The sequence below is a fragment of the Vespa crabro genome, chromosome 2 (genome assembly GCF_910589235.1).
Source record: "Vespa crabro chromosome 2, iyVesCrab1.2, whole genome shotgun sequence".
Lineage (NCBI taxonomy): Eukaryota > Metazoa > Arthropoda > Insecta > Hymenoptera > Vespidae > Vespa > Vespa crabro.
This window is the reverse complement of record NC_060956.1, coordinates 21781019-21806223: the sequence shown is the minus strand read 5'-3', so window position 1 is coordinate 21806223 and position 25205 is coordinate 21781019. Positions and strand designations below refer to the sequence as shown.

At 29.0% G+C, this 25205-nt stretch overlaps 4 protein-coding genes and 1 long non-coding RNA gene across 12 annotated transcripts; 3 read left to right on the top strand and 2 right to left on the bottom strand.

Annotated features, from left to right (window-relative positions):
* On the top strand, window positions 1-3601 carry LOC124421643 (ionotropic receptor 75a-like). Its single transcript, XM_046957066.1, has 9 exons — window positions 1-459; window positions 571-740; window positions 965-1273; window positions 1375-1502; window positions 1624-1782; window positions 1885-2093; window positions 2165-2379; window positions 2442-2710; window positions 2842-3601. Exons 1-9 carry the CDS (start codon window positions 327-329, stop codon window positions 3077-3079), a joined length of 1830 nt encoding a protein of 609 aa, XP_046813022.1. The 5' UTR covers window positions 1-326; the 3' UTR covers window positions 3080-3601.
* A 125-nt stretch (window positions 3602-3726) lies between these two features.
* LOC124421637 (methionine--tRNA ligase, cytoplasmic) lies at window positions 3727-8632 on the bottom strand. Its single transcript, XM_046957053.1, has 16 exons — window positions 8437-8632; window positions 8032-8183; window positions 7839-7955; window positions 7604-7753; window positions 7410-7514; window positions 7182-7297; window positions 6971-7087; window positions 6820-6858; window positions 6560-6724; window positions 6161-6437; window positions 5688-6069; window positions 5378-5591; window positions 5056-5295; window positions 4625-4961; window positions 4287-4517; window positions 3727-4157 (listed from the first exon to the last, which is right to left on the bottom strand). Exons 1-16 carry the CDS (start codon window positions 8537-8539, stop codon window positions 4014-4016), a joined length of 2889 nt encoding a protein of 962 aa, XP_046813009.1. The 5' UTR covers window positions 8540-8632; the 3' UTR covers window positions 3727-4013.
* A 93-nt stretch (window positions 8633-8725) lies between these two features.
* On the top strand, window positions 8726-10032 carry LOC124421647. Of its 3 annotated transcripts, none has more exons than XM_046957073.1 (5): window positions 8726-8801; window positions 8988-9252; window positions 9336-9544; window positions 9660-9760; window positions 9830-10032. In XM_046957073.1, the coding sequence occupies exons 2-5, from the start codon at window positions 9057-9059 to the stop codon at window positions 9999-10001; spliced, it is 678 nt and encodes a 225-aa protein (XP_046813029.1). In that variant the 5' UTR covers window positions 8726-8801; window positions 8988-9056; the 3' UTR covers window positions 10002-10032. The 3 variants fall into 3 exon arrangements, with proteins under 3 accessions (XP_046813029.1, XP_046813030.1, XP_046813028.1); XM_046957074.1 differs by having other exon boundaries at window positions 8729-8801; window positions 9067-9252; XM_046957072.1 differs by lacking the exon at window positions 8726-8801 and having other exon boundaries at window positions 8866-9252.
* A 410-nt stretch (window positions 10033-10442) lies between these two features.
* On the bottom strand, window positions 10443-24479 carry LOC124421635 (chitin synthase chs-2). 6 transcript variants are annotated; one of them, XM_046957041.1, is made up of 20 exons: window positions 23606-24479; window positions 20203-20313; window positions 19837-20078; window positions 19451-19744; window positions 19091-19300; window positions 18637-18975; window positions 18143-18534; window positions 17739-18006; window positions 17402-17664; window positions 17101-17311; window positions 16768-17015; window positions 16481-16673; window positions 16205-16359; window positions 14908-15213; window positions 14465-14712; window positions 14064-14379; window positions 13662-13838; window positions 11408-11575; window positions 11106-11328; window positions 10443-11030 (listed from the first exon to the last, which is right to left on the bottom strand). In XM_046957041.1, exons 2-20 carry the CDS (start codon window positions 20310-20312, stop codon window positions 10711-10713), a joined length of 4683 nt encoding a protein of 1560 aa, XP_046812997.1. In that variant the 5' UTR covers window position 20313; window positions 23606-24479; the 3' UTR covers window positions 10443-10710. The 6 variants fall into 6 exon arrangements, with proteins under 6 accessions (XP_046812997.1, XP_046812995.1, XP_046812996.1 ...); XM_046957039.1 differs by lacking the exons at window positions 14908-15213; window positions 23606-24479 and adding exons at window positions 15639-15944; window positions 22635-22773; XM_046957040.1 differs by lacking the exons at window positions 13662-13838; window positions 14908-15213; window positions 23606-24479 and adding exons at window positions 13330-13506; window positions 15639-15944; window positions 22635-22773.
* On the top strand, window positions 11584-12858 carry LOC124421649. The gene is made up of 2 exons (XR_006941709.1): window positions 11584-12570; window positions 12677-12858. It is a non-coding gene; the product is annotated as an uncharacterized LOC124421649 (long non-coding RNA).
* Window positions 24480-25205: the final 726 nt, after the last annotated feature.

Here is a 25205-nt window from a genome sequence, read left to right as displayed (position 1 = left end):
TAAAAAATTAATAATAATTAATATCTATCTTTTACTATTGTTAATCGAAAGATGGAGAGAAAAAAAATAGAAGATAATCGAAATGAAAAGAAATCAATATCGTAGACCTTAGTCTTTCAATTTATGCGAATTCCATTAAATTGTCGCTATATTAAATAAGTCATTTCTCTTATTCGATTGCAATCGTGTACGAAGCTGTCAGAATGTCACATGCAAAATAGAAAACCGTCTATAGACCTAATCCACAAAGAAGAATCTATAAAAAGTGTAGTTTATCATTCAGATTGTACTAGTATAGACATGTTCCTAAAGAAAAAGTAATAATAATGTTTATGAAGGGCTTCCTTCATTTTCAATTTGTTTTTCTCGTTTTTGCACAAAGTAACGAAATTATTCGTGATTATTTCATTTATAAAAGAATACCTACTGTCGTTGGATTTTCCTGCGGGGATATTATTAGTAAGTAAAAATTAACAACGCACAATTATAATTTCCTTTAACTTCGTTAAACTCTTTTTAAAAAATCATTATTTTATTACTATTAATTGATCGATCATTCGATCTATATAGATGATTTTCAGATGATCAAGATGTTAAACGAAGTAGGAATTTCGATATCAATAAAAGGGCCATCGGCAAAATTTAATTTTTTACGATTCTTAAACGTCAACTATTGGAAATTAGGTGTTTTCGTAGATTTACGTTGCCAGGATCAAAATGCCACGACGATTTTTGACCAAGTATGACAAATCACGTTACTTTCGAATTCGCAATAAAGTTTCAGTGAACTTCATTTTTAATATAAATTAATTTTTTTTTATCGTAAATTGATATAACGTTGACTTTCCTTTGAGAATTTACGAAGGAATGTTTTGAGAGTGTTCAAGAATTATTGAAAGAAATCAGTTTTACACAATAATACAGATTTATTAATAATGATTTAATGAAATACTATTGAATTTAGAGTACTGGCTATCGTATGTACGATTATGCATACAATTGGTTCGTATTGGCACCAAATATAAGCTATTGTTTGTATAAATTGAATGATACTGCCTTCAGCGTTACCACCGATTTTGTTGTTTCCGTACCGAATTATGATTATTACGAATTATATGATATATATAATCCTAATAAAGAACGTGGTGGTATACTCAATATAACAAGATACGCAACATGGAATAAAGATAATGGATTAAAGGTATTTTTATTAGAAACAAAGATTTTGAGAAGATGGAACTTTCATAAATTGAGAATCATTGTATCCAGTGCTGTAAGTGTATATAAAACAAAATGAGTTCTTTTGTCTGATCATTTATCTAGCAATTAACAAAAAAAAAAAAAAAAAGAAAAAAAAAAAAATTAATTTTCCAGATAGAACATAAACCTAAAAATGTTCCTTTATTAGATTATTTGGAAGATCACGATAATATTACTTTGGAAGATTGGCCTAAAATCGGTTTTACTTTAGTACAACTTATAGCCAACATATTTAATTTCAGGTAAAATCTTCTTTCCTTTTTTTCTTTATTTTTATCAATCATCTTACTTCTTTTATTATTTTACAACATTAAATATTTGAATTAAAAAAAAAAAAAAAAAAAAAATGATTGTTTCTAATAGCATGCATGTCAAAGGATTCACTTCTTGGACGGACTATACTAATGGACCTATGATGGATTCTTTAATCGAAGGAACAGTAGACATTGGATATCAACCCTCTCTTGTAATTCATAAAAGACTCGATGTTGCTAAAATCCTTATGGAAATTATGCCTGCACGGTAAAAATTTAAATAAACATAATTAAATTATATTATTTAATAAATCTTTATGTATCTAATAATGTTTTGTATTTAATAATTCTACAAGTAATTATTTTGCAGTACATGTTTTATGTTTCTAACATTACCATCGACAACGATTCAATTTAATAATATTTTTCGGCCATTAACTTGGACCTCCTGGTACATGATTTTCTTTTTTTTCATTATTTCTTTTTTGATCTATTCATTTATCATAAAATCGGATAGTATTAAAAATAAGGATTATGGAAGTTCATTATTAACTACATTGGGCGCGATATGTCAACAAGGTATGTAATATTATAGATGTAAATTCGTCAAACAGTATTAGATGCATTTTCTAATTGAATATTTTGATTAGGTGCACAAAATATGCCTATTAAATTTGCCAGTCGTATTGCTCTGTTTCAAATTGGAGTTTATGGCTTGTTAATATACAATTATTATTCGGCAGCAATAGTATCGGCACGTTTAAATATACCAAATAACAAATTAAATGATTCATTATACAAATTGGTAGCTAGCAAAATGAAATTGGCATCGGAGAATACCGTCATTACAAATATTATATTACAGGTAATTTCATTCTTTTATATTATATTTAATTGTCTAATGATTATGAATAATATCTATTTTAGGATCATAATCCGGAAATGATATATTTTAAAAATCATTGGTCGAAAATACCACAACAGAAGAAAATTATGAGCGTGGAGACAGGAATAATAAAAATAATGCAGGGTGGTTTTGCTTATCATGGTGTTCCTGAACATGCATACTATTACATAAATAATTATTTCGATCAAAAGATGATATGTCAATTAACAGAAATTCATTGGCTTCGACCGACCAAAGCAGCTCTTTATACGAATCGAAAAGGACATTATCACGAAGTAGGAAAGATAGGGTAGGAAGAAACTTTGTCGTTGATATTCTTGTTTTTTTTTTTTTTTCTTTAACTATTATAGAATTCTTTATGTGATATAATATAAATTATATCTTCTTTTCTTTTCTTTTTTTTTCCCCCCTTTAATTTAGACTCATGAAAATCTTTAGCGCGGGTCTTCTCAAACGAGAATTAAAAAGGACCTTCACTCAAAAGCCCTACTGTCAAAATGACGTAACTTCTGTAGAAAGCGTAACTATATACGAGGCTGCTCCAATCATAATTCTTTTGATATGCGGAATAACATTATCTATTATTATTTGTTTAATAGAAAATATTATATTCCGGATAACAAAAATTAAGCAATTCAATATAATGAGGAAGTGCTAATTAATATTGATGAAAAAAATTGGATTGAGAAAAAATATTGATGTAATAGTACTTTTCAAAAATAAAATTAAGTAGACCGATTATTTCAATGCCATCATCACTTTAATATAAAATCTCTGATTATATTTATATTATATTTTCTTTTGCAAAGTAAGCACAATTTGCAATATTAGAAAAAATTAGAGACATTATAATACATATATAATTGTCAAAATTTTATTAATAGGATATTTCATAGCAATTGTGTGAAATAAAAATCTTCGTCTCTCTACAAATATTATTTTTAAAAGTTAAAAATTAAACCTTGCATGAGATACAATATGATCCATACTCAAATAAGTATCAAAAAAATGCATAAAATGTTTATCTCTTGTGTTACTTGAAGGTAATTTGTTCCTGATATAAAAAAAGAACTATATGCATATATGTATACATGTATTTTACTAAATATATATAATAGTATATTTGTATTAATATTAATAGTATATCTATAACAATACATTTATTAATACGTGAACGCTTTTATATGTATTTGTATAGATATACAAATATATTTCTTTTATCTCGAATATAAAATATTAACTTGTATATAATGTTAAATGAAATTAATAATTACCATATACTAAGCAAAAATAATTTACTAAAATAATGATTTCTTATTTGTATTTGCTTCTTTTGCATCATGCCATTCTTTAATATTATATTACAATGATAATATTCGACAATTTTTTAAATGATGCAAAATATTTAATACATCCTTTCATATAAATACGATTTAATAGATTCTTTATCGTAGAAATGATTATACTTAAAAAAAAATAAAAAAAGCAAGTATAAAATATTTAATACCTTTATAATTATGCTCAGATGATAAGAGAAAATTGAAGTCAAGTTTTATCAATTAATATAAAGACATTTTATATTGCGATTTTAATTACTTTTTTTTCTTTGACTTTTTATCTGGAATTTTTGCACCAGTCAGACTGGCTAATTGATTTTTTAATTTTAATAAAATGTCTACCTGTGGTTGCCACACGCTCTTTTCTTCTTGCGCTTTTAGTTTACGTACAAGATCGCCCTAAAATTTATTGACAAATAATAATAATAAAAAAATTAAAGATATTACCAAAAAAAAAAAAAAAAAAAAAGAAAAAAAAAGAAAAAAAAAATCCATCAATACTTAATACGATAAAATATTAAAACATACTTGTTTTGCAATAGCTGCTTCCAAAGAAGTTATATCTGTACTAGTATCTCCATTTTGCTCGGGAGTGTGCAATGGTTCGACTTTTTTATTTTTGGCAGATTGAGCATTATCACATTTATCTGTATTTTGTTTCCGATCAGCTAGTTTATTTTGCAGTCTACTAAGAATGTCCACATGAGACTGCCGAACACTTTTATCATGATTATATACTAACTCTTTGACTAGTTGACCCTTAAGAAGTAAAATAATTATAATAAAATATAATATATTTATTTTATTTTAAATAATAAATTATATATATATATATATATATATATATATATATATATAAAATTTACCCGTTGGGCTGCAGTAGCTTTTGAAGATTCTACACTTTCAGTGACATTATTCGTTTTCGATTGAGCACCATTAGGTTCTTGTTTTCCGGCATATTTTTCCCTTAATTCTTCAATCAATTGATCTTCTATCTTTGTAAAGAGTGGTGATACTTTACCAATTTTATGTCCAGGAGATAACATATTCATAATGACATCTGGAATATATCCATATTGTGTTTTGTCCAACCCTAATTGTCCCCTTATTTCGCGAGAAGTATTAGGCATATAAGGTGCTAATAGAGCTGATAAAAGACACGTTAAATTACAACAAATTCCAATTATTGTCCCAGCTTTCTTCCTGTTAATAATATATTAAAATACATATGAATATGAATCCTTTGTTAATGAACTTAATGATTTAATTCCAATAAAAATATAAAAATATTTCTTACTTATCATTATCATCTACACTCTTTACTTTAACCCATGGTTGTTGCAATTGCATATACTGATTGCCATGCTTCGAAATTGCTAATACATATTTTATACCATCTCTTAATTTAGCTTGTTCAAGTGCATTTATGTAGGACGTCAATTCACGTTGAGCCAATGCCAGTAATGTCAAATCATCTTCCTGGGGTTCCATCGGTGGTATTTTAGAATCAAAGAACTTTTCCGTAAATACAAGAGCCCTTATAGAATATAATTTATAATTATTAATGATGATATAACAAAAGTTATATTTTAACAATGACATTTTCTCAAGTTACAAACCTATTAATAAAGTTTCCAAGATTATTTAATAACTCGTTGTTATTTTTTGATGCTAAATCTGCCCAATTAAAATTCGAATCTTGATTTTCGGGTCTAATGTAAGCGAGATAAAATCTCCAAACATCAGCTGGAATGCCTGTTTCTCTAGCATCAGTTCCAAACACTCCAATACCTCTGGACTTCGAGAATTTAGTATCCTCATAATTCAGGTATTCTAATATGAAAAGATTTGTGTAATTCTAAATATTTTCAAATATAGTAACAAAAAGAAAAAAAAAAAAGATATATAAATCATCAATTGTATATGTACCTATAGCCATCAAATGTTTTAACAGTGTATAGTCTTCATTAGTTGCTAATAAATAGGCAGGGAACATTATAGTATGAAATGGTACATTATCTTTCGCCATAAATTGACACAAACTAATATCAACGCCATTAGGTTTCCACCATTGTTCATACTCTTTGGTATATCTTTTTGTAATACTGATATAGCCAAAAGGAGCATCGAACCAAACATAAAAAACTTTGTTTTCAAATCCCTCCACTGGTACAGGTATACCCCATTTTAAATCCCGAGTTATACAACGTGGCTTAAGGCCATCACGTAACCAAGGCTTTGTGACTCCACGAGCTACGGTCGACCATCCTTTTTCTACTTTTGCAGACCATACCTTTAATCTTTCTTCCAACTGGAAAAACGAATTGAAAATATTTAATATTAAATCATAGAATAAAAATATAAAAAATTTAACACACTGATAGAAACATAATTTATCTTACTTTAGGCAAATCTAAAAAGAATTGTTTTGATTTCTTAATGATAGGTCTATTGCTACACATCTTACATCGAGGATTTATCAACTCAGTTGAATTTACTAAATGACCACAACCATCGCATTGATCACCACGAGCATCTTCATATTTACATCTAGGACAAATTCCTTCCACAAATCTATCAGCTAAAAATCGATCACAGGATTCACAAAGAAGTTGATCAACTGTGTCTGTCAATACATATCCTTGAGATTTTATTTTTAAGAAAAAGGACTGAACAATTCTAAAAATATAATTACACTTTATAATTATTTTCCAATAATGAATATATATAATTATGAATATGTATATTAAAGAGGCATGCATAAATTTTAATAATCAAACATAGATATTCATTGACCTTACTCGGTTTGTTCAGTTGTCGTAGTACGTCCAAAATAATCAAATCCAATACCAAACCAACGATAAATATCATTATGGATACTAAAGAACTTGTCACATATTTCTTGAGGTGTTATTTTTTCTTCTAATGCTTTGGCCTCAGTAGCAGTGCCATATTCGTCAGTACCACTAATAATACATACTTTTTTTTTTAACATCATATATTACATTATACAAAAAAAAAAAAAAGGAATAAAAATACAAACATATTAAAATATACTTACCTAATGTATAATGTATTATAATTTCTTTGTCGACAATACCTAGAAAAAATATAAAATTCGTATAACAAAAAAAAAAAAAAAAAAAAACAAAAAAGAAAAGAAAAAAAAACACTTTACAATAAATACAATAAACATTCACTGATATACATACCTAGCAAATATATCTGCAGAAAGAACACAACCAACAATATTGCCTAAATGAGGTACATTATTTACATAAGGGAGCGCCGAAGTAATTAAGATGTTCCTTTCTCCTTTTTTTGGTAGACTAAGAATAAAAAAGAAAAAACCAAAGAAAAAAGAAAAATATACAATCAGTTTCATTTGGATATAGAAATATGAAATTAAACGTGAATATTTACACAGGATACGATGTCTCTTTCACATTTGGACAATTACATGAATTCCAATTAATCATTGCTTTATCCATTTCTTCTTGGCTAACTACTTCAGCTTCTTTATCTTTAATTGAATTAAGCTAAAAATTGAATATTTCATTTAAATCTTTGCTAATTGTTACATTAAAATTAAAATATTAAAGACACGCAGTATTGATATTTGTTTAAATATGTACTGTAATTTGAACTTACTCCAATTGCTGAGGTTCTTGTTGAATTAATTGGAAACCAAGATGCTGCTTGAATACTGGCAATTGCATTTAAACCTCTTTTCAATGGAAATACTTTCAAAGAGTCCTGAAAATATATTATAAAAGTAATAAGATTCCAAAAAGTAAGTGAAATAATATTTTTCTTTTCTTAATTTTGATATACTTTCTTTATACCTGAATAATTGGCAGTAATTCTATATTTTTCAACCAATCACTAAGATATGAATATTCTTTAAGTATTCTGTTTCCAATATTGGTAACTATTATAGTAGACCATATGGATACCCAAATAGATGCGTCTGCTAACGATATATCATTTTTATCCTATAAGATTCGATAAGATATTTTGTTTATATTGCAATGAAAAAAAAAAAAACAAAACATATATCCTTAATAACAATAAAAATACCTTAATTAAGTACATTTTTTCTTTTAATGCATCATCTACTTCATATAATAGACCAAATAAGTAATCTTGGAGATCTATTTTATATGATCCTGCAGTTCCATAATATGTTATTGCAGGCTAAAAATTTAAATACATTTTTATACACGCATATCCGCACACAAGTAAATTTATATATAGATGTATATAAATTTACCTGTAACACAGAAGCATCCCATTCTAGCCACTTATTAGTCATTATTTCATATTCTTCTGAGGGAGCTGCTAAAAGCTGCATTCCTGCACTTGTACTAAATATTTTTGATCCAGTTGGCAATTCAAGAACAGGAAGCCGACCTAAAGGCGTTTCTAGACATCGAATTATTATATATTTCAAATTAATAATCAAATAATTGCATAGGTTAATATCATTGTAAATGTTACATCATTTCGTCATTGTAAATATTACATCATTTTTCGTACCACATAATATATTCTGTGATAAAGTGTACAATGTCACAGATTTAAATAAAATGTGTCTGTGAAAATATAATTGAAAATAACTTATTAAAAAAAAACTCTAATAATTTAAATTTTCAAATAAAATAGGTTAAGTTCGTACCATTCGGTAATATTATCTTCACGGTTACATTTTCCTGGACCAATTTAGCTGCGATAATGAATTTTAACGCATTTGGATTGCCCTCATTCGTTAACACTATCATGGTTATTAATAAATTAATAAATAATCGCAATAAATAGAAAATATGTTTAACGCACACTACTCATGCGTACGAACAACAACCTGGAAATATGACCGCGGTAAATCCAGGGAATTTTATTGGTTGTTTTTGGTAACAATAAAACAATTTGCAAATGATGATTGGATGGCTTTACTGATAACGGTAAACATTAGACTTTGCTTTACACTTTAAACATAAGTTCTTTGTCAAACATATTCAGAATAGTTTATTTATGGATATACTGGTATGTATATGATTAAACAAAATTTTGCAATTTGTTTTTACAAAAAAATTATATTTCCATTATCGTATTATAAAATAATGAAAAGTGATTCATACGAATCGTAAATAATATTTTCACACGAGATAGCGTCTGAAAATAATCATTTTTTTTTCTCTTTTTTTTTTTTTTTTTAATTGAAACTTCAAGCAATTAGATGTGCTTGTTGAAAAAGATAGATAAATTGGTAAAAAAAAAAAAAGGGAAAAAATTTGAGATATGTTTTTAGAAGCAACATTACCATGTACTTATCTACTTTTAACTTGTGGTTCCTCCATATATGTATTGTACAACCATTCCTATAATGAATATTCGATGCTTCCAACACATTTTATATTTGCATTTATTGGATTCACAACATTAGGAGTTCGACCTTTATATAATTTAATATATAAATTATTTTTCAAATCCTACAGTAAGTATTTATATATACATATATCATACATATATTAGAAAACACTTTTTTTTCTTTTTATAATGAACATACATCATTTGTAGCTCTAAATGTAACATTGATAGAGGCAGAAGAGAAGGAAAATAAAATGAAAGTTAATATTTTCGATGAATTTCTTAAAAACATTAGTAAAACTTCTTTAATATGTTCCCTTTTTTTTCATCATGGAGATTATCTTCTTGGATATAATGCAATTGTTAATTTTTTTTTATGTAACATGCTACATTTGAAGCAATTGATATTGGAAAATCAGGTACATTATAAAAAAAGAAAAAAAAAAAGAAAAAAAATGAAATTTCTCTAGTTTAAATCTTTTAATGAAAATAAAAACTTAGTTAAAATAGTTACTGAAATATTAATTTTAATAGAATGAAAATTCAGTCATTTCATTGTCATACAAAAGAAGTTTATTTAATGGAGTATCTGAATTATTTGTATTCCTTGAACTGTTGACTACCGGTTATGTTATGTAAGTTTATATATAATTTACAAAAAAGATTTAATATTTAATACATAAAGAACATTCACGTTATTTTAGGTTGTTAAACGATAATCATTATGGTTTATTAGCAAATCTCTTCTATGCAGTAATAAATGTTTTATTTCCAAGCGAAGGATTTTATCAAGAATGGACCATAAATCATGCAATTAATAATTATCTGACAATGGTTTATGTTATTTTAATGACAGAAGCACTTAAAAAAACATAATAATAAGATTCAATATATTGTATTAAAAATATATCTAAGTTGTTTACTATGATTTAATTTCTTATAAGAATTAATTAAATTTAGGAATATATAGGAAAGTATAGATATAAATTATTGATATATGAATTTTTGAAATTTATTTTCCATATGGCATATTGTCATGCTTAAAAATGTATAAACATATACAATAGTACGCGTGCACGCACGCATAATATATATAATTTAAATCCTAATTTTATCACATATAAGATGAATAATAGAGCAAATAAATATTATTATTTTATTACAGTCAATATTTTTTTAATTGCTTTTATATGAGTATATTATTCAGTAAAATATATAGACGTAAATATCCTCTATTCGTTATCTTATAAACATACACATATTAAATTTTAAAATGCAAAATCATTTTTAATACTATAAGGAAGAAATTTGAATAAGTTCAATATTAAACAAATTTTATTGCAGTTTTGACAGTGTTTCATACACTGGAGTTTGCTTGAACTATATCTTTTCATTAATCATTGAATAAATATTATAACAAATAAATAAAAAAAATGTTACCCCTCAAATATGCTGGTATAGAGGAAAAAAATAAAAACAGTAATCTATATTTAATTACTATTTTTATGCTATTATTCGATTGATTATGATATTTTAATTTCAAATATTGAATATATTTTGAATTCGTCTTAAAAATATTGTAACGTTAAACATTGGTGTTGGCTTCGCGCCAGGCATGTTGATTAAGATTTTGTAATCGAAGACTATCTTTAGGACTTTCATCGGGTTCATAACCAGGATTTGTATGTCCACGATCTTCAAAGAGATCCTTTACGGATATTTGACTACTTCTTGAAGGTCGCCCTTGAATACCAAGAGGATTACCTGCCACTCCATATTTATTAATTGCTCCTAAAGTTTGCATTTGTGATTTCCTTCGCATTGCCATTTCGACTATATTTCGTCTACCCTCTAAAGCTTTTAAAGCTTTCACTGAATGTCGTGTAGACATGTTTCCGGGCAAACCTATTAGATGGAAATTAAAAGTTACTATCATTGATTATAAATCAACTTCATTGATTGTTAATAAGATTCACTTACCTGCTCCTTCAGACATACTAAAGAAGCGATGTTTAAATGCAACATCAAGTGTGTTTATCGATTGTGCCTTTCTTTTACTCTTTTCAAGATTTCTTATTGTTTTTCTACGACCAGGCCCATTACCACTACCTTCATCGTAATCACCTTCCATACCATTTAATTTTTGTAGATCTCTAACCATATCCACTGCTTGTTGAGATGATAAAGTCTCCTCTGTAACATCCTTTAATAGCAATATTTGAATTATTGTAAAGTTTATTGATTTAATCATTTATCTGATCTATAATAAAATAAAGACATACTTTTTTGCAGCAGAACCAATCCAGTGTGGTACTCGCCAAGATATGAGCAAAAGTACCAAATCTATGAAACAACATAGCAGTGAATTGAATGACTAGAATTAGTGCAAAAAAGAACACGAACACCAGACCAATAGGCTCAAGTTGCAAGTATTCTTTGGTAATGTGTACCTGAAATATTAAAATATTATTAATATTATTAATATTGAGTATAAAATAATAATAATAATAATAATAATAATAACAACAAGAACAACAACAATAATACGAATATTCATGCCCGCATGTGCATTGCATGCGTTGGTGCGTAAGTATTCGTTTTATAATAATTCTAAGTTTCTTTATTTCTAAAGTTTTCCAAATTCTAAAGTTTCTTTATTTTTTGGTTAATATCGCTTTGCTATATATAATGCACATTTATTTTATGTGAATTATTGACATTGATAATCAACATTAGGTACAAATGAATGAAAAGAAATTTAAAGCTGCTAATTATAAAAATATATAAAACATAATTAAAAAATAATGTAAATTTTTCGATTTGATGATTACCTATTGTTGACTATAAAAATTTATATACATCGCATGTTTTATACATAAACTGGAACAATATCTATAATATTGTTAATAATGTGGTTATTAAACACTTCGATAGTAAGTTCTGTTACCAAATGAAAGTTAGATTTGAGATTAAGTTCCATCGTTTCTTTTCACAAAATATATTTCACTATTATTGCAGATGCAATCATTAAAATTTGTGCAACAATATAATCATAAATTCGTAAATTTACCATCGTGATAGAAGCGATGTGACTACGTCTAAAATATTTATATACATAAATACACATATACTTATATATGTAAATAGACATAAAAAGCATATATATACCACATAATGCATTAGTGGTGCTTGAATTTGACTACACCTCTTGCAGTGAAGGATCAGTTAAACCTAGCCCATAACATAGATAGGAATGCATGGAAAAATATTGACTTGTTTAACAGGTTTAGGATAAGAATGGAAAGAACTAAGGATAAATAAATATCAAAAATAATATCTGTGTATATGTATGAAGTATATGCATATAAATTATAATATCGCTATAAAAAAATATAAAAATCATATTAATCTCGTTTCTTAATTAACGAGTACGATATATCTTCGCGTAAGTATCTACGAAACGTGAAAGTAGTCAAGAAATATAATATTTCTATGCATTCAAATTCAAAATGTATTTGTTACAACCTTATGAACAAACTTTCATTCCGTAGATATATAAAATAATACTTGTAAAAAAAAATGCGAAACAATAAGAGAGAGAGAGAGAGAGAGAGAGAGAGAGAGAGAGAGAGAGAGAGAGAGAGAGAGAAAGAGATAGAGTAGTCAGATGCTGAATTCCTGTAAAATGATTGTTATTTTAAATGATTGAATAAATAAACGTTTAAGGAAATAATATTCCTTGTGAATAGCTGGAAAAAGAAAAAACAAATCGAATGAGAGGATGGAATGGATAAGTATCGTAAACATGGGATGAAAATGTTATCGCTTAGTCACTAAATGTTTCTGTCAATGGACTAGAAGTTTTTCTGCACCCCCACAATCCGATCCAACCAGGAGAACCTGTGCAAGGCGTTTATAACATTAAAACCAGACGTGCCATTATACGAATAATGTTATTGACAAACACATATTCGTAAAGTGGACAAATGCAGTCACCGCGTAACGATGGTTCAGTTCTGTGTACTCTCTTTTATAATCATTAATTATAAATTGAAAATCTTTTTTTTTTTTTTTTTTTTTTTCTTTTTTTTTTGTAAACGATCGTTTTACGATAAAATAAAGAAAATAGAGGACCGAGAGTGCACCGATGTTCCATCAACGAGTAACTGCACATCCTTTTGCCATTTTCGGGAATACCCGATACCTCCGACGTTTCTTCAACGTAGGTGATGTTTGTCTTGACGCCGAGCGGCCACACGATATGTAATTGATCTTTGTTCAGCTGTAGCAAGAATACGATCAGTACGAACAAGGCATTGAACATTAAAAATGCGAAGACACTCTTGTTGCGCAGTTCAATCAGATCTCCAGCGATTCGGGCCTATAGGGGAATGATAAAAAAAAAAAAACGAAACACGTTAGAAATGTAGAAAAATGCTCCGTCGAGAGAGACCCAGTGATCCATGTTGTTTGTCTGTTTCACAAGGAAATCATCAAAGCATAGGATTCACGGCACCCCGACGGAGCTGGCTTTACCTCTTGCAAGTATTCATCATAGGTGATGTTCATCTTGATACCAAATGGCCACTTCACGTGTAACAAGTCTTTGTTTAGTTGTAGCAAAAAGACGATGAGGACGAAGAGGGCATTCATCATAAAGAAAGCAAAAACACTCTGGTCGCGTAGGTCCTTTAGATCTTTAGCAATTCGTGCCTGACGCAAGTATTATAAAATTCATTAAAATTTAAGGATCTTTTTTAATTCTTAATACAGATGCATCCAATCTTCCAGTAGGCAAGGTAAAAGTTTTATATTAAAATATTATTTATACTAATCAAACGCGATAAAAAAAAAAAAAAAGTAAAAAAGGAATTCTTTTCGAAAATATTTTCACGTCAAAATTAATATCGTGAAAAATAATTTCTTCTCGTATATTACCTTTTCCGCTTTGTCTTCGTCTATAGGATATAGGTACTTTTCAAGCAAATCCTTCCAAAACTGTTCCTCTTGTAACGACAAAATTTCCACTTCGCCTTTTTTCAATCCTTCGTCGCTCAACCAATAAGGTCTCGTTAAGAAATTACTACCCTCACGATTTTCTCCCGAATTTTGGCTAGTTACGGTTTCTGTTTCACTGTGACATTCTTCATTCTCGGCTGGATCTTCACCTATTGCACCCAAGGCATCATTTGTACGATTACCCACGGAGGATGCTCGTCTTCTTCCAGAAACATGCGCATGTGGATCAACGGCCCTATAGAAGAATTATCAAATAAAATTAATTTTAATAAGCTATTTTATAATTCCTATTCGAAAAATAATCTTCCTATATTACGCACCTTTCAATCGTTTCCATTCTTTTGCCAAGTAGTTCTAATGATTCAGCGATAGCAACAAGCTGTTGTTTCTCATCCGATGATTTACCATGCGTACAAAACATACACTTGAATAAACTAGCCAAAGAAATTTCGATCGAACCTTGATCATCGTCATTTGTTCCAGCACCGTTTTGAAGAAAACCTAACAAAGACTTTTGTTTCGCTTTGCGCTTAGCTTCCTCCGCTTCTTTTTTCTCTTGTTCCAATTCCTATAGAGATTATATCATATCATATGCATATATTTTGCCCGTATACGTTTTTAATATAATTCTTCATAAGAAATAAATTGTTAAAAATGTAAAACATTTTTGAATATAATAATTTAATTCTACGCGATAGTATGACGTTTAAGCGTTATTATTCCCTTCTATAGTGATTAATTTGTTAGTTTTTCAGATAATTACCACCCTCGTTTTCTTCGCTTTTACTTCTCTTGTGCCCCAGGTAATGTCATTGAGATTGAACAGCGAATACATAATTAATAAAACGTACATCGATGGTACGCTTATGTAATATATTATTCCATATAATAAACAGTTTATTTCCCTTGGGTGAAGTATGGCTGCTATCAGCATTTGCATCACCACCAGCATTAGAAACAGCGCGGAGGGTGAAAACAAACTGTCTTCTACGATACTTATTGCGATACCGATTACAACGGCAACCATCACCAAACCATAGAAGGTGCTGAGAATTGCAGCCATGATAACCTGTTGTATCCCTCTTATAAGTTAGACATTTATTTAATATTAATCCTTTACATTCTAATGAACGTAAAGTTAATCTTTTTATTTTTGCGTGCAGCTCACGTTAAACACTGACATAATTTAGTAATAACACATTCAGCCATTAATTACTACCTTCACCATCATTTATGTAAATACCACACCTCCACCACAGTGATACATACGTATGATCGGATGTATTATACTGATCATGATGCTATAAGAGAGATTACATATGATGAATTCCTTACTGAATATTTTTTAATATGATTATGATAAAAAGCTTATTATACTGATTTGCTCGCATTACAAATGATAATCATTAATGATCGGTGTAATGATAATTTTTGAAATTGTGTGTTATGATGTTATGACATGCACTTAATGAAGACAAATCGCAATGGACAAACCTTTTTTGTCTTTTTCACTTGAACTTCTCGAGTACCCCAGGAAACAACATTAAGATTTATAATCGAGTATAATATAAGAAGAAGATACATAGAAGGAATAGATAAAAGATATATAATGCCAGGAATGATACACAAAAATTCTTGAGGATGTAGACAGGCTGCTATGAAAAATGATCCCGATAATGATATTAAAAATATCGCTGAGGGTGATCCTATCCCGTCCTCTCCGAGCTGAAGAGCCGTACCTACGATTACGGCCATCATGATCATAGCATAAGCCGTAGATAATATTTGTGCGCACAGAAGCTGAAAATTATAAAACACTTTGGACGTGGACAAAACAATCACGAGTATTGTAATATAAATTACGAACAAAAATTGTCAGGTATCTTTCTTTTTTATATTAAGTTATTGTTTATCCAAACATATTATGAAAAAATTATTATCTGACAAAACAACATACATATGGCGTAACAAATATTATGCTTATTTCTTTTAATTTAGCGAAAATGCAGAAAAAAAAAAAGAACAAGAAATTCATGTTAAAAAAGCAACAGTACGCTTACCTGTATATTTGCCTTGCACGTAAAACAAATGATCATGAACAATAAAATTGGTATAATATTGTAATAAAAACTTGTCCAATTGTCAATTTTAAAAGCTGCTACAAACGCACCGACTAACATAAGAAAAATAGTACCTGGTCCAAGTATAGTACCACCTATAACATCATTAACAAATGAGAGATTTTAAAGAGTATTAAAAATCGCCTTTCTCTTTCTTTTTCTTTTCTTTGTTTTTTTTTTTCTTTTTTTTTTTTTTTTAATTATATTGAAATATACCCATTAGGAGAATCTGATAAGATATATATGGAAGAGAAATATTATCATTGATTTTAATAGTCCGTTTGGCATCCATCAATAAATCCATAATATTAGCTATAGTAGAAGGTACCCATCGACGACGTTGATTGTAAAATTCATTAAATCCTTCTGGTGCATGAGTGTAAGCATCACTTGCCGCTGAATATTCGACCTAATCAAATGTTATCGTTATTAATTTCTTTTCTTTAGCCGATTTTTATTAAATCATTTTTAATAAAGAAATATCTTTTTTAGAATCGACTTACTCTATAGCCACGTTGTAAAAGTAATGTACAAAGCCAACGATCTTCTCCCTGATCATATTGTACGTAATGTCTTGCCTCATCGGATCTTGTTGTATACTTTTTCATTACATTATCGTCCATCAAAGCTTTTCCTCTAAACAAGGAAAAACAACCAGGACTACAAAGTACACAGCCGATCATATGTTCCGTTGCTTTTTGCAGCCAATGACCAATCGCATATTCAAACATTTGATACCAAACCATAGGACCTATATGTCGATATTATTTGAATTTACTTTTTCGTAAATTTTTTTATTAATAGGGACATGTATTAAAAAGTATATAAAAATATACCTGAACCAACTGGGTGAATACGACCACATGCCGCACCAAGATTTTTATTCTTTTTCATCAAATCAACAAGAAGTTTTACAGCGGCTGGTTGAAAATCAATATCACCGTCTAATGTTAATAAATACGTATTCTCAGCAATAACTTCTTTGCGATCCACGCTAATGGGTAATTCCATTAATCGATGTCCCAATAAATAATACATGTACATGACCTAATAAAAAATATCAATTATTTTTCGAATCAATTTCAGACATTATCTCCGTAATTAAAAATATTATACGGAAATATTGAACGATATTACCTGGCTCCATCTTTTCCTGTGACGAATTTTACTCTTATCTTTCAAATGAGCGATCATTTTAGTTTTACCAGGAAGAGTCCATACCAATCGTCCACCATAAGGAGTTGGATATTTTTTTGGATCTTTGACATGCGTTCTTGTCCTATGAACATGAGTCGCTGCTTCATCTAACGTTGAAACGAGTAATTTTACAAATCGGTTAACTTGTGATTCGTTGTCGTCATGATCGGATAATTCGAAAGCGTCGTCGAAGAAGATATGAGCTAAAAAATATGTTTAAGTTAATTGCAAAGAATGTATATATATATATATATTATGATCGAATTATTTAACTTACTTTCGAACTCATAATAATCCGGATCAACGACTTTAAGATATTTTTGTGCGACACGTCTAGCTGATTGATCTTCGTCCAGTCGCAAAATACTTTTTAAAAATTCCATCATTTCTTCCTTGTTTTCATGCCACATGGTAGCACACGCGTATATTCTGGTCACATGGTCGCTACTTTTTACCATTGAAGGTGGAGTGGTCGAGCCATCTGTTTGTTCATATATAGTTTCATAATCTCCATCACCTTTTTCTTTTTCTATCTCTGCTAAATCCTAAATGATAAAATAACGTTATTATAGCTCTAGCATTTTTTCTTTTTTTTTTTTTCTTGCTTTTTTTATATATATATATATAAGATCAAAGTACAATTCTCTCTAATTTTTATATTTTTTATAATTCAATACCGACCTCCACTTTAACTTCCGGTTGATCGTCTCTCTTTCTATTTAAACCCATTGACTGATCGATTAGCAATGAATCATACATAGGTACAACGAATAATTTTTCAGTAGCTGCTAAACGTTCACATTTTGGTGTCCAAATATGTAAAGTTATCCAAGTTTGAGAGAGCAACCAAAGTAACCAAACCCAGCCGTATTGTTGGGTTATGTAATCGTTTAAAAAATACAGTGGTGGTGATTCGTAAAAAAGATAATCTGGTATAATATCATGGAAAAAGCAAGGATTGCTATTACGTAGACCACAGGCAGCAATTAGCAAGGAAATAGTTACTGGTATTGTAAGATTTACAGGGAATGCATAACTGAATCCTTGTATCAGAATTTTACATGCGAACTTGCCTAAAAGCATAATATTCATAAAAAAAAAAGAAAAAAAATTAACAACAACCAGATTTTCATGAGTCTCATAGATAATATGAAATACGATTTCCATTTGCTTACCAAAAATATAAGCGAAATATGCGCTGAATATTTGTAACAATAAGACATAAATAGGTGTACTAAAGTCAGCATCGATGTCGATGTCGCTGTTTAATAAAACGTCTTTTAGATCTGATAATGTACCATTAGTTTGTACGACTGTGTGAACAATAATTTTGTGCTGTCCAAATGCAGTAGGAAACATTGTAAATAAATGACCAATATTCTCGCCTCTCATGTATAGCACCGTTAAAACACTAATGAAAAATGCTATAATCTTCCAGAATGAAACGAACATGTATGTAAAATATCTAGTCAGTCTCAATTCTCTCTTTACTCGGGCCAGCATTGTGACAAAGCCTATATAATAGAATAAAAAAGAATAAAAATTTCAAAGATTAATCAATTAATTTCACCAAAATTAATTCACAATATTTTTTCGCAATTCGTTAATTAATAACAAACACCAATTTACCGATACTGCTTTGCATAGAAACATAATTTTCCCACCAACCACATGATACGAGTATCAAGGAAGGTGGGATAATCCATAAGGAAGGTCTTGATGTGTCTAGTAAAGGCCAAAGGACGAAACTCGTTGCTTGAGCAGTTAATGCAGCAAGGTCAACTAGTACGAGAATAAATCTTTTCGATTCGTCTTTGTTTTTGTTGCGCGACAAAAGTCCTGAAATATTATATATTAAGATATAAGATCATTTTTAAAAGTTATTCTACGGAGTAAATCATTCAAAAAAAAAAAAAAAAAAAAGAAAAAGAAAGAAAAAAAAGAACAGTGTCTATCGATCATTAGCAGCAAATTTGGAATCATGCCTACCTAATAATCCGGGTACAAAACAGACGCAATTAGTTAACATTACTCCTTTTACAACGTCGACATCTGGTAGTACTAAGAAAAACATAAGTGCAAGTCCTACGACATGAAATGTTTCCATAAGGAATACAAGGAAAAAATGAGAATATGGTGGCTTTTTCCATGACTTAAAAATACATATACGTATACTACGTATCAATGCGCCAAATTCTGGTACCGCGAAAGCGATTATAATACACCATATCCATGCTATTCTTTCTTCTTCTGGTAATGTTGCTACATAATGTTTATCTCGGCCTACAAAGAACACAATATTTGTCTCAGCATTAACACGATAAGTTATTTACATAGATAAAATATTTTTTCTAAATATATCAAGGACATATTACCTAAATCTTTATTGCAATAAGGAATTCTATGATCTGATCTCAATTGGGACGTCATGAAAAAGATCGTTCCTTTAGATATTACACCGCTAACTAATACTATTACGAAAACGATTAAATAGACAAAAAATTTTGTTAATTGTACGGTCCTTTCAAGACATTTTTGATTTGCCATTGAGCCCGAATCGACTTTCGGTGGTGGATCTCTGAAGACATCCCATTCTTTTGTTTCTTCGACTGTTCTTCTGTTATGAGAAAATAACAAGTAACATGTATATGCAAATGAATTAATTAAAATATTATGAAAAAAAAAATAAGATATTTATTTGAGTTCAGAGTTGATAAAGAGAAAAAAAATAAATTAATTACCTATCGGTGTAATCTTGAATAACAGGCGTACTCTCTCCATCGGAAAAATCATCTGGTCCAGTGACCCCGCCGCCATGTATGCTACCATTATGTTTTGGAGCCTTTGACATCCTGTAAAAATTAAATTTCAAAATTATGATTCGTCGATACTAAAAAAAAAATAAATAAATAAATAAATAAATAAATAAAAAAGAACTTGACCGTTCGTATTATCAATTTAATGTTTTTTAATATAAAAAAAAAAAGTATGGATGCGTGAAACGAAAGAGATAGATATTACATATGAAATATAAATAAAATTTTTTATTCATAAAAATTGATAAAACATCATACTCAATAAACCCTAACGAAATAAACAGAGACAGGGAATGACCGATGCGGAACCTTTTTCGCTCTAGATATTTCAGTGACGTGCCACGTAACGGATTTGTTGTCTATCAGCTTTCTCTCCTTACCCATAAGAAGTAACTAAGTAAACGATGTTGTAAGTTAATCCGTTGCAGCTGTACCCTTGTTTTTCTTTTCTTCCTTTTTTTTTTTTTTTTTTTTATTAATGGTGCATCACATTAATATCGCTCTCTATTTTTCTATGCCGCATATGGAAACATAAATACTTGCATATATATTTATATCTAAATCTTTAGATAATTATCTTAAAACGTATCTCCCCTATCATTCTTTTTTTCTTCCTCGTATAGAATAGATCTCACTGTCAGTGTCAACTTTCCCTATGCTAATTTTGTTTACTAATGATTAAAATTATATCGTAAGATATAAAGATAGAAGAAATATGATTTCTGAAATAATAGAATGTCTTTTCTCTCCAATCCTTTCGTATCCTCGTTCAAGGAGATCCGAGAAGGTTTCTGGTTCCTGACTGTTAAAAGTGAAAGGAAACGAAACACGCGGCAGATAATGTAGCAAGGCCATCCACAAGACAACTGGCAGTGTAGGTTACCGCCCTCAAGATACGTTGCAGTATTGGCTTGTACGACCCTCGACTACACTCACACACATACATATATACAAACTCACAGTTGAACACATACACGTCTCTCCCTTTCTTGCTAGTCGTTCTCCAACATTCTTTTCCTTTTGCCAATTTTTTTTAGATGTACTTCTTCTAAGAATAGTATGCATTACCTGATACTCTTCCACCACCTTTTACTTTTCGAATATCTGTCTACAATATACGCGCATAAAATATTTTCTTTTTTCTTTCATCGAATTAACATACATACATCGTAGTTTCACTCTATTTCCTAACATCTGTTACGATCAAACACGTTCTTTCTTTATTCGCATTCCATTTCAAATAAATTCAAACTTTTTCTTTAATAATCTATAATTAATAACGATACAAATAAATAATATCTTTTTTCCTTTTTTCTTCTTTTTTTCTTTCTTTTTGTCGCATCATTTCTCAATTTTATATATTTAGTATAAATAATATTTTTAACTTTTATTGCCATTTATTGTAAATTTAAGCTTCGGGAATGTTGATACGATAACAGCTTCGATATGAAAGATTATAAATTGAAAAATGTCTTATCGATTTTCATAGAAGTATACGTAAATTAATTTTTTTTCTTTTTACACCCGATCTATTTCAAGGCATTACATCGATAATTGATATTGCGTAGAATATCGACAAATAAAAGATAATAAAGATTAATTTAGCTTATGTTGAATTTTTGAGAAAAGATATATACGATTTATTTTCGATGAATTCTTTGTAAGTTGAGCCAAAGATTTCGGTAAAAGAAAAAGTCGTACGTCGACCTCGCCATTGACACAGGTAAGTTCCGTTATATTTTGGTAATAGCGTAGCTCGATCGTACGTACTATCTTATTTGATTATTATTACTTTCTCCCTCCTTTACGTATCCTCAATTTTTCCTATTCCAAAATCTTTGAGAAAGTCCGATACAAAAGAATTTTTATTGATTTATTTATCTATTTATTTATTTATAAAGAAAAAAAAAAAATATTCAGAAAATGTTCAAAGAAATTATACGCATGATTAATGGTTAATGTTACATTAATATAAAAAGGAAATATGTTTGTTCTAAATGAAATTCTATTACACGATACCTATGAGTTAATATAAATTGGGAATTTTACATGCATATATCATGAATCAGAATTACGTTTCGTCGAATAATTGCATCATTAGATTGAAACAAACTTTCCTACTTTTTTTCCTACTTTTTTAATACCGACGAATAAACTTTCCAAAATGAGAAAAGAAAAAGATAAAAGACAGAACTGACTTATGGATCATCGCATTAAATCTATAACGAGTATGATTAATTTTTATGACTATATATATATATATATATATATATATATATATATATATATATATTTTCGATTAAAAAGAAAAAAGAGAGAGAGAGAGAGAGAAAAAGAGCAGAAATAATACTACTCACGTTTGATAGCCTGCTATAAAACGCATTGCTTACGATTGAAATTCACTATCAATTAAATGTTACAATTTGATTTCTTCTATAAGTACATATATGTCCGAGTGAGACATAGATATAAAGAAAATTTTTGTCAATGTGTCATGCACAATGTGCGAGTGAAAATTATCAGATCAACGCGAGTATAATCTATCTATTTATCGAAGATTAATTTACACCGTATCTGATATAATCCTTTGATATCGCTGCACATACATATATCATCTCTCCCTTCCTATCTAATTTCATTTTTTTTTTTCCTTTTACTTTTTTCTTCCTTTATGAAACATTTGTTCATCATAAAAAACGAAACGTAATTCCTCGATATATATAAATCGAGTGTGTATATGTGTGTGTGTATCTAATAAGTTCACCGTAAAAAATTATGATTGCAATTGGAACAACAAGAGAATACAACGTCGATCGATTTCTGATTCATTTCAAAGCAATGCCGGATGTATCGTACTCGAGATAGAGATGTTGTTGGTTGAAAAAATAAAAAAAAGAAAAATAAATATAAAAAAAAAAAGAGAAATGGTTGAATGAAGGAGAGAAAGGTAAAAAAACACAGCAAGTTGTTGAGACACGAATATTACGACGACGGTCATCCAGTAAAAATCTCGACGATGACTATAGTCATCGACTTCGTATAAAATTACGAAATAGAAATAGAGAGACAGAGAGAGAGAGAGAGAGAGAGAGAGAGAGAGAGAGAGAGGAGATAGAAAGAGATAGAGAAATTAACTATTCAAAATATTTCTTATTATCTTAATATATTAATGTTTCCGTATACTCATTCTTCACGCCAATGAAGGTGTTCTAACAATGATAATTAATGCATTTTATAACGGTGATACCAAAGATATATATATATATATATACATATTTGTCACAAGCGTTTAAAACGTTAAATGCATTATAATTAGAAAAACTCTCACCTGTTTCAAACGAATCTCTTGATTATGCTTCTGGAGTGATCGAGAACGTGATCGATGTATGAATATCCAAAAATTTTTTTCAATACATATTTCGTTATATTTTTGTTGTTTTCTCCTTTTTTTTTTTTTTTTCTTTTTCCTTTATCGTTTCTTTTCTTCTTTTCACTTATCCGAGTTTTAATATTAAATCACAGATAGGTGTCAAATCATAAAGATATTAAACACTTAAAGAAAAATCGCATTTTTCTTTTTCCATCCCCCCTAGAAACACTATCCGTCTTTTAAACATTTAACAGAGAACGATCACTTTAAGAGTTCGATCACATTGGCGAACGAAGGAAGAATGAAAGAGAAAGATGTACCAGGAGAGGAAATAAAAGATAGATGGATAGAGAGCGAGAAAGAGAGAGAGAGAGAGAGAGAGAGCGAGAGCGAGAGCGAGAGAGAGAAAGAGATGGATAAATAGAGAGAGAGAAACAGAGACAGAGATACTTGGTAGCTCTCAAAGTGAAAGTCGAAGTCAGAGGTAATCGCTAAGCGACCGACTGGCGATGGTGGTATTACGGATCTACCAAGAAGGCGTATAGGACGATTCACGAAAGCCCCCGCGTTCCATGCGGCTACGTTAACTTTCACAAGAGAGTGGCATACACAGATAGTAAAGAGAGGGAGGGAAAATAGCTAGTCCGAGGAAGGTAAAAAAGAAACGAATAAAAATGAAAAGGATTCAAAATAAAGATATTAATAATAATTCGAATAATCGTAAGCGTAAATCTATCTATCGCGTCACATTTATATTTACAAATTCTTCTCCTTACGAAGGGCCTATTTTTCAATTTAATATGAACACAACCTTCGAGCCAATAAAGATATCAACTTCTTATCGCGATTCAAGATAACGAATACTTTTTAATATATAAATCGATTCCAAAAGTAGGCTATTACTGATAATAATCTATATATATTTATATATATATATATATATATATATATGCGCGTAGATTTTCTCAATTATAATTAATAAATATATAATTATTTAATTTTGAACAAATAGAATGTATTAATTTGACATTTTAATTTTGATTAGTAAATTATAAAATTATTTCTAATTACTTAGAATGGATCGTTCATCTGTCGGATTCAATATTCTCTAATAGTTTTCATGAATATTCGACATATTGAAATATGTTTAAATTGTTTCAAACTAATTATATTAAAAATTATATATTTATATATATATATATATATATATATATATTATACTAAGTGACATTTATATACTTGTGTATATTCTTATAAAGAACAACTTTTGAATTACACGCCATGATGGATTACGAAACGTTACTAATGAACTATATAAGTTGTGATATTAGATTTGAAAAGGACTCGACGATAGCGCCTTCTAGCGCGTAACGCAGAATTACAACTAACCGCGTAAAAATTAAATGGCGCAACTTATTTTGAATCCTATATTAAATTTACATTATTAAATATCATTATGATTTGTATTCTATAATTTATATTGGATTGATAATATATTTTTTTTTATTTAACTTATTCGCTTTGCATTAATCCCATCAATTATCAAAATGCGTATTTG

Excerpts from the sequence above, each read along its gene's own strand:
- LOC124421643 (XM_046957066.1), top strand. The coding sequence starts at position 327 with ATGTTTATGAAGGGCTTCCTTCATTTTCAATTTGTTTTTCTCGTTTTT. Across the intron at positions 1,274-1,374 it reads GAATCATTGTATCCAGTGCT|ATAGAACATAAACCTAAAAA; the intron begins GTAAGTGTATAT and ends TTAATTTTCCAG. Across the intron at positions 2,380-2,441 it reads TTACAAATATTATATTACAG|GATCATAATCCGGAAATGAT; the intron begins GTAATTTCATTC and ends TATCTATTTTAG.
- LOC124421637 (XM_046957053.1), bottom strand. The coding sequence starts at position 8,539 with ATGATAGTGTTAACGAATGAGGGCAATCCAAATGCGTTAAAATTCATT. Across the intron at positions 8,184-8,436 it reads GAAGATAATATTACCGAATG|AAACGCCTTTAGGTCGGCTT; the intron begins GTACGAACTTAA and ends TTCGATGTCTAG. Across the intron at positions 4,518-4,624 it reads AAGCTACTGCAGCCCAACGG|GGTCAACTAGTCAAAGAGTT; the intron begins GTAAATTTTATA and ends TTACTTCTTAAG.
- LOC124421647 (XM_046957073.1), top strand. The coding sequence starts at position 9,057 with ATGTTTTTAGAAGCAACATTACCATGTACTTATCTACTTTTAACTTGT. Across the intron at positions 9,253-9,335 it reads ATTATTTTTCAAATCCTACA|CTCTAAATGTAACATTGATA; the intron begins GTAAGTATTTAT and ends CATCATTTGTAG. Across the intron at positions 9,545-9,659 it reads AATTGATATTGGAAAATCAG|AATGAAAATTCAGTCATTTC; the intron begins GTACATTATAAA and ends TAATTTTAATAG.
- LOC124421635 (XM_046957039.1), bottom strand. The coding sequence starts at position 22,660 with ATGCGTTTTATAGCAGGCTATCAAAC. Across the intron at positions 20,079-20,202 it reads ATTCAAGATTACACCGATAG|AAGAACAGTCGAAGAAACAA; the intron begins GTAATTAATTTA and ends TTCTCATAACAG. Across the intron at positions 11,031-11,105 it reads TAGTATGTCTGAAGGAGCAG|GTTTGCCCGGAAACATGTCT; the intron begins GTAAGTGAATCT and ends TCCATCTAATAG.